Below are 19,504 nucleotides of genomic sequence, written 5' to 3' on the forward strand. Positions count from 1 at the left end.
TAACTCGGGCTGAATGCCATATCAAAGGAGAAGACATCAATCGTGAAAAGCGAATCCGGGATTCTTCCGAAAAGCCGAGACCTCAGGATGGTGAACCCGGTAAGAAGGCGGCCTCCCGGGAGAGGCGAGACGAGAGGCCTTCTCACAAACCACTTCAGCGACCCCAGCAACGTGAGGAAATCAATACTGCCCTTAGCACCATTGTCGGTGATAGATTCCGAGAGGTGTCCCATTTGAATATCATCCCTGATTCTCCAAAGCCTAAGAGAGCCAACGCCGTGCTCGACGATGACCCCGCAGCATGGTGCAACTATCACCGTCTCCAGGGACATACTACCGTTAATTGTAAACAACTGAAGTGAGAAATTGAAAAGCTTATTCAAATGGGGCATCTCTCCGCCTACAGGAAAGACGAACGAAAAAGGCCTCCTGAAAAGAGGGAGCCCGAGCCTGAGGGGTCCTCGCGTCATAAGAAGGGAAAGGAATCTGAAGTTTCCCACGAAGTCACGACTGTCCGCCACACCATTAATACCATCGCTGGAGGGTTTGCCAGAGGAGGAGAAACTAGTTCTTCTCATAAGAAGTACGTCCGAGCTGTCATGCATATCTTCGAGACTATGGTGCTGGAGACGGAGCAGGAGCTGGACCCAGTCAGTTTCTCTAAGCGGGATGCCATGGGCGTCATGCCTCATGAGGATGATCCTATGGTTATAAAAATCCAAATCCGTGACTGGACCGTGAAGCGCGTATTGGTGGACCCGGGAAGCTTCGCTGACATACTTTAAAGGGAGGCCTTCTGGGGAACGGAGTTTGACATATCCGAGTTGCTTCCTTTCCGGGGTACCTTGGTTGGCTTTGCTGGCGAACAGGTGCAGATCATGGGACATCTTCCCGTCCTCACTACTTTCGGAAGCGGCGAAAATGTAAAGACCATCAAGGTTCGATATCTGGTGGTCAACTCGTCATTACCATATAACGCCATTATGGGTCGACCATCGTTCAATGCTTTAGCAGCTGCCGTATCAACGCTATACCTTACCATGAAGTACCCGTTGTGGGATGGCCGGGTTGGAACTGTCAAGGGTGATCAGGGTCTGGCAAAGAAATATTAAAAATATAGCTTGAAGCTGAATAAGAAAGGCCAGTCCCATGAGCCGGGCAGAAGCACAATGGACGCTGTGAACCTAGTCGACATGGATCCCCGAGCTGATCCTCCCGGGGACACTCTATCCCCTTGCGAGGGAACCAAAAAGGTTTAGATCGGAAGCAATCTAGAGCAAATTACTCATCTTAGGGTTAACCTTGACCCCGATGAGTAGGCCGAGATAGTGGAAATCTTTCGTGAAAACATTGACCTCTTAGCATGGAAACCTTCTGACATGCCTGACATCGACCCGGACGTCATGTGTCACCACTTGGTACTTGACCCCGGGAAAAAGCCCGTATCCCAGAGAAAGCGTCAAGGTGGTGACGAGAAATGAAAAGCCATAACCGAGGAAGTCCGGAAGTTATTAGATGCAAATTTTATCAAAGAAATCAAGTATCCAACGTGGCTCTCTAATGTGGTCATGGTCAAAAAGAAAACCGGCAAGTGGAGGATGTGTGTGGACTTCACTGATCTGAACAAGGCATGCCCAAAGGATCCATATCCATTGCCCCTGATTGATCGGTTGATCGATGAATCCTCTGGGTACCGACTTCTTAGTTTCATGGATGCTTACTTCGGGTACAATCAAATTCACATGAACCTGGCCGATGCCTACTTCACCGCCTTCATGACCGACCGCAGTAACTACTACTACGAGGTAGGAACCTCGAAGTATACGTAGATGACATGGTGCTCAAGACTACAACCTCCAAGCGTCACGTTGCGGACCTAAGTGAGACATTCAAATTTGTTAGAAGCTTTGACATGAGGCTGAAACCGGAGAAATGTACTCTCGGGGTGCAGGCCAGGAAGTTCCTCGGGTTTATGTTGACAAACCGGGGGATCGAGGAAAATCCAGATAAGTGTCAAGAAGTCCTCGATATGAGGAGTCCCACTTCCAAGACTGAGGTCCAATAGCTGACGGGAAGATTGGCAGCCTTATCTCGGTTCTTATCTTGTGCAGGCGACAGAGCCATTCACTTCTTTACAGCAATTCGTAAGGCCAGGGAGTTCGAGTGGACACCAGCTTGCGAGGCGGCATTCCTAGCCGTTAAAGATTTCTTATTATCTCCACCAATCCTGACCAGACCCAAGGATAATTCTCCTCTAGTGCTATACCTCGCAGTAACCGACAATGCCATGAGTTCGGTTCTAGTGCAGGATGGTGCAGAGGGGGAGAGACCCATGTACTACGTCAGTAAGGTGTTGAAGAGCGTAGAACAGAGGTATCAAAAGATTGAGAGGCTGGCCCTGGCTTTGGTAGTCACTGCTAGGAAACTGAGACACGATTTCCTGGGGCATCAAGTCATTGTAAAAACGAATTATCCCATAAAGAAAATCCTCATGAAGCCTGACTTGGCTGGGAGAGTGGTTACTTGGGCAGTCAAGTTATTAGAATATGACATCCAGTTCACGCCAAGAACTAGCATCAAATCTCAGGCTCTAGCTGACTTTGTGGTTGAATTGAGCAACCTGGGTTCTGACGAAGACGTCCTCGGCTGGGTCCTACACGTTGATGGCTCATCAAATCTCAAAGGCACCGGAGCTGGGATAGTGCTCGAAGGACCCGGAGACTTCATTTTGGAGTATTCTCTGTGTTTCAAATTCAAGGCTAGCAACAACCAGGCAGAGTATGAGGCACTCATTGCTGGGATGAGACTCGCCGAGGAGGTGGGTGTCACCCACCTAACCGTAAAAACGGACTCCCAACTGGTAGCGTCACAAGTAAAAGGGGAGTACCAGACAAAGGACGATTCATTGCAAAAATACCTGGAGAAGACCCACGAGTTGGCTCAGAGGTTCATTGAGTTCGTAGTTGTACACATTCCTCGTGAGGAGAATGTTCGAGCATATATATTAGCCCGGCTAGCCAGTACCAAGGGTCCTGGTTTAAACAAAAAGGTGATTCATGAGACGATTGAAAATCCAAGCATTGAAGGTCAGGAAGTCATGCCCGTGGAGCAGCAGGAAAGCTGGATGACCCCCATAATTCAATACCTGACTTCCGGGATCTTACCCGGAGATCCCGACCAAGCATTGAAGATCAGAAAAATCGTAGTCTGGTACACTATAGTAAGTGCGGAGCTCTACATAATGGGGTGATTTTCCCCAATGTTGAAGTGTGTGGCTGAGGAGGATGTTAAGCTAATCATGTTGGAAGTGCACGAAGGTGCATGTGGCTCGCACATAACAGGAAGATCTCTGGCAAGTAAGATTCTCCGAGCTGGATATTACTGGCCTACGCTTCAGCAAGTGCAACAAGTGCCAGGTGTTCGCTCCAGTTATCTAGGTCCCCGCAGAGGTACTCCATTCAGTTTTCTCTCCATGGCCATTCTGGCAGTGGGGTGCGGATATCCTGGTCCCATTTCCCATCACTCCTGGGAAACTGAAGTTCTTAATTATGGCTGTCGATTACTTTACAAAGTGGATCGAGGTCGAAGCCGTGGCCCCCATATCAGCCGAGAAGGTACATCGTTTTTATTGGAAAAATATCATATGCATGTTTGGCTTGCCCAAGGTCATCATCACGGATAACGGGACCCAGTTCGCAAGTGCCTCGGTGGTCGATTTCTGCAAGGACTTAAGAATTCATAACTGATTCACCTCGGTAAAGTATCCACAAGCCAACGGGCAAGCTGAGGCTGACAATAAAATAATCCTCACAGGATTGAAGAAGAAGCTGGAACAGGCAAAGGGATTCTGGGCCGAGTACTTGCACGAGATCCTCTGGTCATATCACACAACACCTCACTCCACTACCTAAGAAACTCCTTTTCGACTAGTATATAGAGCAAATGCTATGATTCCAATCGAGATCAACACTCCAACCTGGAGGTGGGCTCACTTCAACTAAGGCGCTAACTTGGAGGGACTCAATGTCTCAGCCAACTTGGTTGACAGAGTCCGTGAATCAGCACGAATTCGAGAGTACGCGGCTAAGGACACACTTGCAAGAAGGTATGGTTTGAAAGTCAGGCAGAGAAGTTTCAGCAAAGGAGATTTGGTTCTTAAGAAGGTGACTGATCCTACGAACAAGGGAAAATTGTCTCCTAACTAGGAAGGGCCATATCGGGTAAAAGACAAACTCGACAACGAGGCTTATAAGCTAAAAACTTTAGAGGGGATAGAGGTACCTAGGATTTGGATTGTTTCCAATCTTAGGATTTATTTCAGTTAAGCTCTCTTGTAATAAGCCAGTATGATTAATAAAATAAGGTGCACTCTTTTCCCTTCCAGTTGCAAGGGTTTTAACGAGGCACCCATATCAAAAACTGTGTTCTAGCTACTGAAGTCGAGTAAGTCCCAGGACCTCTGTCCGCGTCTAAAGACAGTTCAACCTCGCCAAGGCTCTCAAACCGGTCTCCGGTGATCCCTTGCAAGGGACTCTGTTCGCATCTAAAGACGGTTCAACCTCGCCAAGGCTCTCAAACCGATCTCTGGTGATCCCTTGCAAGGGGCTCTGTCCGCACCATAAGCCGGTTACGCCTCCGGGTCTATGACCGCAACCAAAGTCGGTTCAACCTCGCCAAGGCTCTCAAACCGGTCTCTGGTGATCCCTTGCAAGGGGCTCTGTCCGCATCTAAAGACGGTTCAACCTCTCCAAGGCTCTCAAACCGGTCTCTGGTGATCCCTTGCAAGGGGCTCTGTCTGCACCATAAGCGATTACATATCCGGGTCTATGACCGCAACCAAAGCCGGTTCAACCTCGCCAAGGCTCTCAAACCAGTCTCCGGTGATCCCTTGCAAGGGGCTCTGTCCGCGCTTAAGACGCTTAAGCCTCCCGGCCTATGTCCGCGCTTAAAGACGGTTAAGTCCTCAGACCTCGGCACCCAAAGTCAAAAGCCCAAGCACACTCTTAAGCCTCTGGCATAATCGGAATCGGACATACTAAGTAAACTTAAACCTCTGGCCTAGCCTAAACCAAACACATTAAAAGCCTCCAAAAAATGCTAAAAGTTCCAAGCATTTTCATGAACTCGGACAACTAAAGCTGTTTATTCCATAAATAAATGGTGGAAAAAATAAAGTCCAAGCGCACTCTTAAAGCCTTCGGCATAATCGGTTCCAGCGAGCCCAAATAAACTACGGCTCCAGGAAAAAGCAACATCCCAACACGTTTACAGTCTCAAAAGACAAAACTTCCGGGTACTTAACAGACGTCGAGCAAGTCACCCGACTTAATGGACGGGAAGGCAACACGACTGAGTACAACTCGAAAAACTTAAAAACGTTTAATATAAGCTACAATGCAAATAACAAACGCTTGGGGCTTACATCATATGAGCACTCACCCAGTTGACAAAAATAGGTGAAAAGCATTATAAATTATCATTATAAAAACAGTAAAGGGGAAAAACTTTAACTCTGTATTCATAAGTAATACAATGACGACTACAAAGCAAGAATTCAAATTAAAAGAAAATGATGCGTCCTAAACAATTACATGTTTTGATATTCATTTAGGAGGCATAAGGCCTTCAGTGGTGAGGTAATGAAGCTAGTCTTCATCAAACTCCAAATCTGGGTCACGCTCCTTGACACTATGCTTCTCCTTCAAAGTTTGTGATCTAGTCTTCACAGCCTGACTTTGCTGGGACGAAGAAGTGCCCTCAGAAGATCCTTTCTTCTTTGCAGAACAGGATTTTGATACTTCAGAGGATTTTTTACCTTTGGAGTTATCCATCACTAGGGAGGATAAGAGATTTGTAGGGCAAAAGGGGCCTCAACTACCTTTTATATAGTAAAAAGTGGGAAGCATAGGTTGTATCGAAGTGCATTAAATGTCTAAAATTTATGGGGAATGGTGCACACGTAAATCCTATTGCATGCCGACAAGGTACCACGGAAATAGTTTAAAAGTCCAGTTTCAAACCGGTTCAGGACTCGGTCAAATGACTACTCGGATAAAAGGTGAAGCGACAGTAGAGTCAGCAAACCTGGGTTATGCAAGCCTGACGGCCATAACTCGGGGCTCACTATCGAGCACTCAAAGTCTAAAAATTTATCAAATACAGTACACATTGAAGTCCATAACTCGGCCGACCTATGGCTGCATATCTGGACAAAGTGTAAAAGTTAAATAAATTTAAAAAGACAACTGAATTAGTAACAGATCCATAAAGCACAAATTTAAAAGCCTCGGTAGGGCTATGTTTGGATTACATGAAGGAAATTCAAAAAAGGAGGGCACAACAAATCCATAAAATAAACATTACATAATTGCATCCATAACAGATGACTAACTGAAATAGAGGGTCACAAACTTCATCTTCACACGGCTGCATGATCGGGCCCGGCGGCATTGTCGGTTTCAGTCTCGGCGGATTTGGGGGAAGGAGTAGGCTCTGCTTTCAGTGGATCCACAAGGAGGCCATCCTGCACCACCTTAAGGAAATCCACCTTGGTGAGGTCAACTTCAGGATAAAGGACCAAGACTTGCTCTTTGGCCTTGTCAAAAGCTTCGTCACCGGCGGTAAGCACCTCAATCTGCGACTTCTTTAAAGAGTCCCTTAGATCTTCATTCGCGTCCATCACCGATTTCAACCGATCCTTCAGATCGGCGATGGTCTTGGTGAACTCAGAATCAGAGGACTCCTTCTTGGTTTTGAGCTCGGCAAGGTCCTTTTCAAGGGAAGAAGCCTTGCTTGCCGCGTCCTTTAGACTCTTCTCCAGCTTGGACATCTTCTCCGACTGGAGCTTTTGTCCCTTCTCCAGGTCGCGGGTCCTCTTCACCTTGTTGTCCCCGATTTCAAAGAAACCCCTGGATAGAACCAAGCTCTTCATGAGGTAGGCGTTGGGATTCTGAAAGAGTTCTTGGGAACCCACGCTTTTTCCCTTTGAACGTCACCCTCCGTGTTCATGTAGTCATAGGCATATTTAAGCCCATCAAAATCATTGTTCCAGAACCTGAACTCCCCGGACTTGTCACCACTGCTTTCGCCGGGTCCCTTCACGAGTGCCAACATGTCAGCATCACGGTGACTGGCATCCCCGCTCATGACCACCCGCTGCTTTTTGGGAGTGGGCTGACACTATTCCCCAACTGCATAATTAACCGGTAATTCCTACTCGGCAACATCTGCAGACAATGACTTAGAAGCCATCACTTTCTTACGCTTAACCCGGGTCTTAAGGCCGGTAAGGTCGGACTTGTTCTCGGCTGGACCTCCAGTTCCCCTCCGAGCAGCACGGGCCTCGAGCAGAAGTTTATTCTTTTCGGTGAGACAAGTCAGTCATCTTATCTGCACAAAGAGAAATTAAACGAATTAGATACAATTCAGGAAAATAAAAACAAATGCTTATCCGATAAAAGGGACATTACCAAGGAAATCCATAAATTCCTTGTCCGGAACCGGAAGCAGGGTTTTAATTTTCATCATTCTGAAGGAGTATAAATCCTTTAAACAAACACGCTCCACCTCACTGAGCGTCTCAAAGGCAAAGCCACAAATAGGAACCAGATCATTCGTCCAGTAATGAGGGAACCGGGCATGGCCATCAGCCGCGTACAAGACTTGAGGGCAGGTTGGGCCGACCTTCACCCTCACAAACTTATCATTATAATTTGTATAGTTGCTGGTAAAAGTAATCAAGAAACTCCGAGAGGGAATGCCGCTGATCTAAATCCAACTGTTCTTCTCTAAACCTTTCACTTCAAAGAAAGAGAAGAATAGGCCCATTGTAGGTTTTATGGAAACGGCCTCACAAACTCTCTGGAAAGCCTTTATGAAACCCTAACTGTTCGGACGAAGTTGTGAGGGCGCGACGTTCACAGTCTTGAGAAGATCCACTTCAAAGTCCGCGAAGGGAATCCTCACATCAAAAGTTTCTATCACGCTCGGGTAGAAGTAAAACAACTCGTCTTCCGAGCTGGCTGGGCGAAGAGTACAAACCCTCTCCCGGGACCACAGGGCTCTAAAACCACGTCATCCTAGTTTCCGGTCGAAGATATTTGTCTGAGGGAACGTAGTTTGGCAATCTCAACCTCATCGAATGAGCTAGCTTTATAGCTCATAACCTCATAGTCAAAGGGAACGACAGTCTGCATGATAAATTCTACGGAACCTGAGGAGGAAGAGGAAGATGAATCAGGGTTATAATAGACCTCTCTAAGGACCCTATCTACTTCATCCTTCCCTAAACTCTCCTCCATGTCCCTTAAAATCGAATCCCACGTCTCTTTCCTCTCAACAACGTTAGTAGGTTTGGAAATTAGTTCATGGTACTTACCTATACGTGCCATTTTCTAAAAATACGCCTACGCACACAAAAACGAATTAAGATGAGCGAAGAGAAAGAAGGAAAAATAATACCTGAGAGTTAAAAGACTTGCTTTAAAAAAAGGGCTTGGAAGAGGAAGAACAGTGTCTACGATAATGATGGAAAGAAGCCTTGGAATGGAAGGGTTTTTATAGGGTTTTAACGTAATAATGAGGGCTAGGTGGAACAGTTCCCCTAGAAATACTCGTTTCCCATAAAAAGCCATCATTACAAGCCTAAAAATCTGCTAGACATGCATCCTTTCGCTCCACTGACACGTCCTCAAATGGCTATAAAAGAATCCGAGGACTACATCCGAGTACATCCTCTCAGCAAAACAAGAACATATACTTAGGGGGCTTGTTCCGGGGACGAGATTCTTACAAGCCGCGTCCTGAAGAAACCAATTTCCTAGAACATGTCTTGTTGACCTGACCCGACGATAACCTATGAGCATGATCGAACCTATTTCCTATAATATGTAATTACGTGTAATTATTGATACTATTATATATAGTATAGAATGCAATGGAGAAATGTATCAAGCCAATTTTCATGACATACTTCACCCATGTTCAATGAAATTCTTAGCAAGAGTTATAATTGAAACATTGTCTATCATCAAAGTCACAGTTTCATACTCTTCGCTGCACAACTCCTTCATCAAATTCATCGACCATACAATTTGAGACGCATACATAGACACTGCAATGTATTTGGCCTCACAAAAATAGAGTGCCACTCTCAATGTAAGTGGTTACACCAACTTAAATTACTATATTTTCACAACAAGTTTTACAATCACTACAAGAAAATGACAGGTTAGCTACCAAAATTTACTACAAATTATTTTCATAGTTAACTTTAATTTAAAAAACATCTATAAAACTCCAATTACATAATTAAAAAATAAAAAAATTAAATATTATTGCCATATGTTACGGTGATTTCTTAAAACATATTATTCTTTTAAGGAAAATCATTTTATAATTAAAAGAAATCTCACTGAATCCTTTTCTCCAAAAATCACTTTTCCTTCACAGATGAAAATCTCTATCAAAATCACTTTTTCTGAAATCACTTTTCTCCATCGAAACTGTTGTTTTCCGATCAAAATCACTATTTCTCCGTCTTCGAAACAACTGCTTCTCCTTCATCAACTGAAAATCAAGGCTTCTCTGTTATTGATCGAAATCCCTACCGTCTCCTTCATTGATTGAAATCAGTGCTTCTCCTTCATGGACCGAAATATCTATTTCTCCTTCTTCGTTGGAAATCACTGCTTCAACTTTTTCTTCGAAAACCGCTGCTTCAACTTTTTCTTCGAAAATCGCTGCTTCAACTTTCGAATTAGTTACTTTACCATTCGAAATCACTCACGCATTTCTCAAAACCTAATACTTGAGGTAATTGTTTTTTCTTGAATCAAATCTCACAGAATCACTCATTCACTCTAGTAAAACTTATCTGAAGAATCTCTTTCTCCGATTCACACGGTTTCCATCATAATAGTTCGTTGTTGCGGAATCTCTTTTCGATATTCGCTACAAGGATGCATTTTCTCGGATCGACACAATCGATATTCTTTTTTAGTTATTTTAAGGTATAGTTGATGTTGATTTTAAAATTTTCAGATATAGTTATCATGAATATCCTCATATAATATCAATAAGTAGATAAAGCTACATGAGACTGATTTAAATTAGATAAAATTATCATGAATATTCTTTAGAATTCTGTTAGTAGAAACTGATTTCCAAGTTACTAGACAAAGTTGGATAGATAGTTTAGTTATACACTTGTATAGTGCAAGTATTTAGTGTTTTCATGTTATTTTATAAATTGCTTTATTAGGTTTACCTTTGATGGAAATAAGTTGTAGGAGAAAACAGCTTAAGAAATAAGTTGTTTCACTAGTCTCACGATTGCTTATGATAGTAGATAAACTCCAATAAGTCAATTCAAATGGAAAACCGACCCTAAATTAGTAAGTCTTAATACACAAATTCCTTAATTTTTGTTTTCAAAACCTCTAAGGTTTTGTTAAGATTAGACCAATAGCACTATCAGTTATGCCTATGACATGAATTGAGCTAGATTTGGAATTTGAATGTGCTTGTTTGGCTCTGTTTGTGTCTTCATACTTCTAGAAAACTTGTTAATATGTTGGCTGAATAAACTTAGTGTTTGTACTTTCAGCTGCAGAGAGTATGGATGTTTTGTGTTCTTTGTTATTGTGTAGTTTATGAAATGGGGTGTTGGGTCTACCGTTAAGCGATATGTAGCTATGTCTAATTTCCTTTTCATTATAATTGTAGATAAGACTAAAGGTTGAAGCTGTAATTCCTTTTGATTGCTACAAAGAATACAAAGAACTTCAATTACATGGAAGCAACTCTCATTTAAGATCTCCAACAAGGTATGGTTGAGATTTGATGTTTGAAGTTTTTTTCTTCATATTCTATCACTGTATATGGTTTGATTATATTCCTTGATAGTTTTTGCAAGACTGATAAAACAGAATCCATATAAGAGTTATAGGTTTTTATATAAAAGAGAACAAATATAGACTTTTGACTAACCGTAACAAAAATAATTTAGTTTTCTAAGAACATTAGTTATGTGCATTCACTTTTAAGTGCATAGTTTATGTTAATCAAGGGTTATGTATGTCTGGGAAATTAAACAAGTCTTAATATGTGTGCTATTTCTTTTTATCTTTTCTCTTATAACTTTCTATTATATTATGTCAAAGATTCACTCTAACTACCAGTAACAAAAATATGCTATTCTGAATATTCAATTTCAAGTCAGCAGTCCTATATATCTAGCAGCAACTGCGCTGTCCAGTGATTTGTTTTCTGCATATAAGAATAGTTAGCTATTTAATCTCCTTCCCCTCCTCTTTACAGGCATGTTTCTGAGTTACTCACAAATGCTTCTTGGATTAGGCATTGGCTGCTCTCATGTGCAAACGTAGAGTTTTTCTGTCAGAAACTGCTTTGCATGCAAGGATCTATGCATGATTAGCCATGTGCATTGTGCTGTGAGTTATTATCCCAAGTCTCTGTTTATTTTATTTTAAACGTGTATGGCAAGTGCCACTTGTAGATTGACTCGAAAGAATTATTTGCGATGGTTAACTTCAGTAATCCTGGAGTATTGGGTCACATTGTACATTTTCGACGTTATTGTAACATTACATTTTGGATTATGGCTCCATATTGTTTCTAAAGCTTGAGTTCATAATTCATATAATGTCAGAGTATACTAGAAACTAGGAAGGACTTATTCAGTTGTAATATTCTGATAGTCACAGTCTTCATTGCATTGAAAAATTCATCACCAAACATGTTCTTCCTTTCTACGGTATTAATATTCACTACGTATAGTTATGCATCTCGGTATTAATATTCTGATAGTGTTAATGAAAGTTGTTTTCTATTATGTATATAGGTAATACTCATACTTCTGAGTGTCACGTTGGAAGTAGAACAACAAAAATGCTACATGAAGCAACCGAGTATATTAAGAAATGTTTAGGAGGAGGAGAAGACGAAGCACTCATTTTATGCGGTTCGGGCACAACCGCGGCGATCAAGAGGCTACAAGAAGTAATGGGAATTGCAGCCCCTTCTATTATGAGGGAGAGGATGTTGAGGTGCCTTGATGAAGAAGAAAGATGGGTGGTTTTTGTTGGACCTTATGAGCATCATTCAAATTTACTTTCATGGAGGCAAAGCTTGGCTGAGGTTGTAGAGATTGGACTTGATGATAAAGGATTGCTTGACATGGAAGCTTTAAAGATGCAACTTGAAGGTTATAAAGATTCTAATAGACCATTGTTGGGATCTTTCTCTGCTTGTAGTAATGTTACCGGAATTTACTCGGATACGCGCGCGATTGCTAGGCTTCTCCATCAATACAACGGATTTGCATCTTTTGATTTTGCAGCAAGGTATGCATAGTATGATATTCTTTCTTGCACGTCCTCAAATACGATCCAGATGATAAATAATTTGATTTTTGTATAAGTAGGACTAAGTGCGTTGCACCATTTATCTATTTGATAGCATAATAATAGTTACATTAATTTGTTTGTTTAATTAGTGGTCCTTATGAGGAGATCAAGATGAGATCAGGGAAGGTTGATGGGTATGATGCTGTGTTTATCAGTCCACATAAGTTTCTAGGTGGTCCTGACTCTCCTTGAGTGCTTTTGATGAACAAGGCTTTGTATCATTTAAGATCTTCACCCCCATCTACTTGTGGATGTGGAACTGTCAATTACGTCAATGGATTCAATGAAAAGGTACTATAATTTTTCTTCTTCTTGGTATGTAAATTCATAATTAGGTGAACTGTGTCTAAAATGGTAATATCAATTTTAATAATTGTCGTATAGTATTAAATGGATGTGTCACAAATTAAATGGATGTTATTTTATGTCCAAAATAACGACTATATGAAATATTAAATAAAATATTACTATTATAACTCTATTATCACCACAATTGAAATAGTTTGTGTCATTAATATTTTCGATAGAAGTCCAATTCATTGTGTCACTCATGGCATCAGAGTTCGTAAGAGATTTCATGCCTTCTGACTACTTTTTTTGACTAGAATATGCCTTCTGACTTGCGACAACTAATAAAATACCGGTAACTTTGATTTTTTGTCACGTAAATTAATACACAAACATAATATAATAAATTGTATTCAGTAAAACAGAATAGCATTTATTTAATATTATCACAATTATATTCCAGATTGAACGCTAGTATTCTATTTTATGAGTGTTTCTCTAGCCATGTCAAATAAATTGTAGTTAGTAAATATGTTACTATATCAAAATCATAGTTTTATGAGTGTTTCTCTAGCCATGTAGAATTCATCCTGTGTTAAATATGTGGAGTGAAATAGTTCCTTATAGTGCTGGAAACTACTCAAAGGTTTTTGGAACTTTCTAAATTATTGATTATATGGAATAGTTATATATCTTGTTCATGTTTGGTGTCTTTCACTGTATAATCTTACAAGCGTACGACTTCCATTAATGATTTCTTCTATTTAATCACCATAATGTGGATCTCATTGTTTTTTTCTTTATTTTTCACATAATTTCAGGCCAATGACATCCTCTTCAGACTCATGGATGAAGGATTACACTAAAGCAATGAAACTCGCCGATGAAGTGAATATTTTAGGCCAATTGCAATCCCTTTTATCAAAGGTCCCTATAAGGTGAGTATTCATCTAGTGTTTTACATAAATAATGGCTACTGTAATTTGTTGCTTAATTCTTGCTTCTACAACTTAGTTATTCCACTACTATTATAATGAATGAGTTATTAAGGTAATCTACTTTAACTCCTCATTTTTGTTCTACACTATGTTTTGAGTTATAGTTGATGGAAAGTAAACAACCAAAATAGATAATTTGTTATGAAGTCGCGGAAATTATACCTACATGTTACATGAATCCTATGCAATTTTAGAACTAAACAACACTATCTTACATTTCCAAAGATTCTGCTTTGATAGTCAATGATTTGTGTATGTGTAAAAAAAAGAAGCAGAGAGCTTACAGTTCCTTCACCTTGTCAATTAGCTTCTTATAATGACAAAAATTGCTTAGGGATCATAATTCTATATTCATGATATATAAAAGGGTTAAATACGTTTTTAGTCCCTATAAATAAGGGACCCTGCACTTTTAGTCCCTCTAAAAAATTTCTTAGAAAAAAGATCCCTACAAAATTAGACGTCACGTAATATAGTCCCTCCCGTTAGTTTTCACTAACGGAGTGTGACGTGGCATTGTTGACATGGAAAAAAAGAAAAATTGAAATTGCCACACTGGATAAGGAGATTAACTTAAACTTAAGTCTATCAAATACACATCTTCAGAAAACAAAAGTCAAATTCACACTCTCGTTCCCCCCCCCAAACTCTAACCCTAGCTGCGCGTGGTTTTGGTTCTCCATTGGTGGTCCCAGCTTCTGTGTGCTTCTTATTCTATCCTCTGCGTGGTCCCTCGCTCCGGTTGTTGTCTCCTCGTGGTCCCTCACAATCGTTGCTGTCTCCATCTTCGTGGACCCAGGTAATCGCACTTCTCCCAATTTAGAATTGTTAGGGTTTCGTATTATATTCACTTCTCTTTAGTTTATACTTTATCTGAAGTCAACCTAAAACTGTTAGTAATATGTATTGGTCAGGAAATGATTACGTTTAAGGTAGTGTTTTATATAAAAGGTTGTTTCGTGAAAGACCCAGAGATTAGATACGAAGGTGGGACTGTAATTGGGTTTAACAACCAAGACATAGATTATTGGTCGTTTTATGAAGCACGTGACTTAGTGAAAACCATTGAACCTGACTTTGATGAAAAAACTGTTAAGATGTGGTGGAAACCTGGAAATGGTAGTTTTGAAGAAGACATGTTGCCATTTAGGGATGACTCAGATGCTGCTGAGTTAGTGATGTTTGTTGTTGGAAATAACTGTGATGCTGAGATATTTTGTGAACCACAACCTGAAGAAGGTGGTAGTACCTTTATGGATAGGATTAGGGAGAAGGGGAAGGGCAAAGCAGAAAATGAGAATAATAGTGAGGATGAATCAAGTGATGAATCAGTAAGGGATGTGCATTTTGATGATAGTGAGGAGGAAAGAATGAAGGGTTTTGCTGAAGAAATGGATGATGTGGTGAATGGAAATTCTGCTGAGCATATAAATCAAGAAAATGGGGAAGCAAATCCTGGTGCAGCAAGTCAACAAGTTAACAAAATTAGTATCACAGAAGAAATGGGGAAGCAACATGTCATTGAAGAAGAATACATGACAGATGAGTTGGATAGTGGGGCTGAGGATGATAGTTCTGATGAAAGGACATGTGTTATAAGGTTCAATGAGGAAGATAAATTGAGCAAGGATTATGTCTTCAAAGTAGGAATGGAATTTCGTTCATTGAGACAGTTTAAGGATGCCATACTTGAGCATAATGTGCTAAATGGAAGAGATGTGAAGTTTGAGAAGAATGATTCTAATAGATGCAGGGTTGTTTGCAAGGACAAGAAAAAGTGTAATTATACAGTATTGTGTAGTAGGGTGTTAACATCCACAACTTTTAGGATAAAGACACTATTTGCAAAACATAAGTGTGGGAGAAAGTTTTTTAACAAAAGTGCTAAGGCAGAATGGGTTGCTAAGGTTATTGTAGATGGTTTGAAGAACAACACTAAGATGAAACTGAATGAGGTAGTTGCTGATATTAGACAAAGGTATTCCACTGAAATTCCAAGGTGCAGGGCATTTAGGGCAAGACAAATTGCAAGACAAATAGTTGAGGGGGATTCAAGCAAACAATTTAGTATGTTGTGGTCTTATGGTGCTGAGTTGAGAAGGGCTTCAGCAGGCAATACATTCAAAATCAACACTACTTCATTTGCCCCAGGATTGAAGCCTAGGTTTGAGAGGTGTTACATATCCTTTGATGGGACCAAGAAAGCATTGACAAAGGCATGCAGGCCCTTTATTGGATTGGATGGATGCCATTTGAAACACAAATATGGTGGTATTTTACTCATTGCAGTGGGCAGAGATCCAAATGACCAATATCTTCCTGTTTCTTTTGCTGTAGTTGAGAGTGAAACAAAAGACTCTTGGATCTGGTTTATGAAGTTACTTATTGAAGATATTGGAGATGGCAGATGGTGTTTCATATCTGATCAACAGAAGGTAACATGTAGTATCTTAAAATTGATTATTATTTGTTGTTTAAATGTAACATGTAGTATCTTAATATTGATTATTCATGTTGTTTGAATAGGGACTGGTGCAAGTGTTTGAAGAGGAGTATCCAGCTTATGAGCACAGATTTTGTCTAAGACATTTATATGCAAACTTCAAAAAAAAGTTTGGTGGAGGAACTTTGTACAGGGATCTCATGATGGCAGCTGCCAAGGCTACCTATTTTGAGGCACATGAAGCAAAGATGCTTATGATCAAGGAGGCCAAATTGGAAGCTTATGAGTGGTTGGAGGCAATTCCCAAGAACAAATGGTGTAAGCATGCTTTCCCTTTTTTCTCAAAGTGTGATGTGTTAATGAACAATTTGAGTGAGTCTTTTAATGCAACCATTTTATTGCAAAGGGACAAGCCAATTATTACAATGCTTGAGTGGATTAGGAATTATTTAATGGGGAGGTTTGCAACCCTTAGAGAAAAAGTAGATGGATACAATGGTCAAATAATGTCTAAACCATTAAAGAGATTAGATAGAGAGATTGAGAAGAGTGCTAGTTGGACAGCAACATATGCTGGTAGGTATTCATTTCAAGTTACCCATGTACTCTTTACTGACAGCTTTGTAGTTGACCTTGAGAAACATACATGTAGTTGTAACTTTTGGGAAATAGTTGGGATACCATGTAGACATGCAGTGGCAGCCATATATAGGAAGGTGGATGACCCAGTGAGTTATGTAAACAAGTGCTATCACAAGAGTACCTATGAGGCATGCTATAATGAAGTCATCACCCCTTTGAATGGCCAGAACAAATGGCCCAAAACAACTCAACCTGATATGTTTCCACCACTGTACAAACGTGGTGCAGGGAGGCCCAAAAAACTACGTAGGAGAGAAGCTGATGAGGTTAATCAGAATAAATGGCAGAGAACTAATACTAGTCATAGATGCAAAGTTTGTTTTGAACTAGGTCACAACAAAAGGACTTGCAAGAAAAACAAGCAAATTGTTGCCATAGGTGTCCCAACAAATGTACCAATTGAAGAGGGTCCAACAAGTGGTGTCCAAGCAAATGTGCAAAATGAAGAAGTTCCACCTAATAATGTGATAACTACTGAGGATGTGCCTACACAGGCCAGTCAAACTGCCCAAGCAAATGTGGCAGCAAAAAAAGAGGTATTCAAATTCACTTAAATGTATTGTTTACTTATCTGAATCATTCACTTAACTAATTTGTTTTCTTGCAGCATAAGGCTAAGGGCAAAGCTTCAAAAAATGCCAAGTCTAGAACAAGTGGTACAACACAACCATCAAACTCTTCACCTGTTGATAAGTATTATGAATGGGATGCTGAAACACTAGAAGCCTTGCTGGATTGGGATGATATTTTGGACATTAGGCCTTTGAGTGTGGATTCTGCACCCATCAAGAAAAAGGATGCTCAGCCAACAAAGGATAAAGAACCAGTTGTTGCTGCCAATGATTTTGGACCATCTACTGCAACTACTGCTACAAAGGCCAGGGATGGACCCAAAATTTTCTTTGGCCCAGCTCCAAAAAAGCCAAAGAACAAACCACTCAAACAACATGTAGGTGCATCATCTGTTGGACAGGTTCCTCCTAAACCACCTACAACATCTTCAGCACAAGTGCAGCCCAAAGCAAAAAAAAGTAAAAGTGATATGGATGTGGCAAAAAGGCAAAGTGATGGACTCAGAAGCCTCAAGACAAAGGCTATTCCAGGGCCAGGGAAAAAACCAGATGATCCATTGGTGATCGTTGAGGAGGATGAAGCAACAGAGGATTCAACAAGTGGTGTCCCCAAGATGAAGAAATGGGATGACATCTACAAAGGCTTAACTCAGTGACTCAATTTGTTTTTGTTGATTTTGGAAACTATTTTTTTGTAATCAACTGCTTTGTTTGTTATGGTGCTGCTTGTTATGGTTATTTACCATCTTTTGAGACATTTATTTTGTTTAACTCAAGTCAGCTTAATATGCTGCAAACATGTGCTAATTACAATGCATTATTATGTTATGGAATACAATTACTTATATATTCTGTGCTGTAATCAAATTAGAGGTTACTAATTATACTATGTCTTACTGTTAAATACGACAATTACAATGCATTATATATTATGGAATACACTTGCTGCTGTAAACAAAATATATGAGTCAATTTATAGGTCATTGTAGATAGGTCACTATGGAACCTGTCAAGTTAGATGTTACCCATATCCAACAGGTTTATATCATACAAATTGTAACATTGCCAACAGGATTATAGCTCACTATGGAACCTGTCAACTTAGAGGTCTTGTAGTTTTTAAAACAACAACATGAGTAACAAACAATTATTAAACCCAATCCACAACATTGCATTCAATTTCAGAAACTTCAAATTGTACATTACAGAAAACTTAAAATTGAACATTACACCTTACACAGGTTTTGCTAAACTTAAAATTGCACATGAACAAATACATTTAACCCTTAACACAAGATCCTTAACATTTACATTTTATTAACAAATACAAATTAACCATGAACAAAATTGCTAAGCAAATTGTCTTCATCTTTCCATAAAATCCCTCTGCCTTCTGTTGGATCTGCAATTCAACATTCTTCTTCATTGCTGACTCATATAACTCCTTCAAGGCTTCAACAGATTGCATCTCTCTTGTCTTAGTTGGGTCATTTGTCCATTCTTCATGTAAACTCTCCGTTATGTTATGCCCTGGTTCCATATCATCATCCCATTCGAAGAGGTTGCACGTTTCATGGCTTTGCCAAAAGGGACACCTCCAGAAAAGTCTTCCTCGATTACGGCCGTTCTTGCAGCGATACGATGTCATACGAACATTGCAGGCACACATTCTCCATCTACGATTGCTCACACTTGTTGAATGAACTGCTGAAATCGAGTTGCCTCTATTTGAAGAAGGCGCCATGGATTTCACGCGAAGCTGAAGAAGACGAAGCAGAAAGATGAAGAAGAATATTGCTTGGAACAATGAAGAAGGAAGAAGACGATAAATGGGTGAGAGGGGAGAATAAGGCAATGAGAGGGAACAATTAGGGTTTTCGGAATAATTATAATGAGACTCCAACGTGTCAAATGAAAACATACAGCTGGCCAGCCACGTCACCCTCCGTTAGTGAAAACTAACGGGAGGGACAACATTACGTGACGCCAAATTTTATAGGGACCATTTTTCTAAGAAAATTTTTACAGGGACTAAAAGTGCAGGGTCGCGTTTTTGTAGGGACCCCTGGCATAATTAACCCTATATAAAATATTAATGTTTTCAGTTTGATATAGATAATCATTGTGAGCATT

General features: G+C 40.4%; 2 protein-coding genes across 10 annotated transcripts in view; one reads left to right on the forward strand and one right to left on the reverse strand.

Annotated features, from left to right (window-relative positions):
* Nucleotides 1-19,504, reverse strand: part of LOC131623032 (protein DETOXIFICATION 34-like) — a 50,571-nt gene that overhangs the window by 26,924 nt on the left and 4,143 nt on the right. The window lies entirely within an intron of this gene.
* On the forward strand, nt 9,404-18,128 carry LOC131623030 (uncharacterized). 8 transcript variants are annotated; one of them, XM_058894038.1, is made up of 10 exons: nt 9,404-9,813; nt 10,726-10,826; nt 11,320-11,453; nt 11,864-12,365; nt 12,518-12,719; nt 13,538-13,654; nt 14,410-14,513; nt 14,629-16,149; nt 16,241-17,335; nt 17,407-18,128. In XM_058894038.1, exons 8-10 carry the CDS (start codon nt 14,632-14,634, stop codon nt 18,025-18,027), a joined length of 3,234 nt encoding a protein of 1,077 aa, XP_058750021.1. In that variant the 5' UTR covers nt 9,404-9,813; nt 10,726-10,826; nt 11,320-11,453; nt 11,864-12,365; nt 12,518-12,719; nt 13,538-13,654; nt 14,410-14,513; nt 14,629-14,631; the 3' UTR covers nt 18,028-18,128. The 8 variants fall into 8 exon arrangements, with proteins under 8 accessions (XP_058750021.1, XP_058750015.1, XP_058750018.1 ...); XM_058894032.1 differs by adding an exon at nt 9,920-10,010 and having other exon boundaries at nt 13,538-16,149; XM_058894035.1 differs by adding an exon at nt 9,920-10,010 and having other exon boundaries at nt 11,359-11,453; nt 13,538-16,149.

This window comes from Vicia villosa, unplaced genomic scaffold (genome assembly GCF_029867415.1).
Source record: "Vicia villosa cultivar HV-30 ecotype Madison, WI unplaced genomic scaffold, Vvil1.0 ctg.000048F_1_1, whole genome shotgun sequence".
In the NCBI taxonomy this organism is placed as follows: Eukaryota; Viridiplantae; Streptophyta; class Magnoliopsida; order Fabales; family Fabaceae; genus Vicia; species Vicia villosa.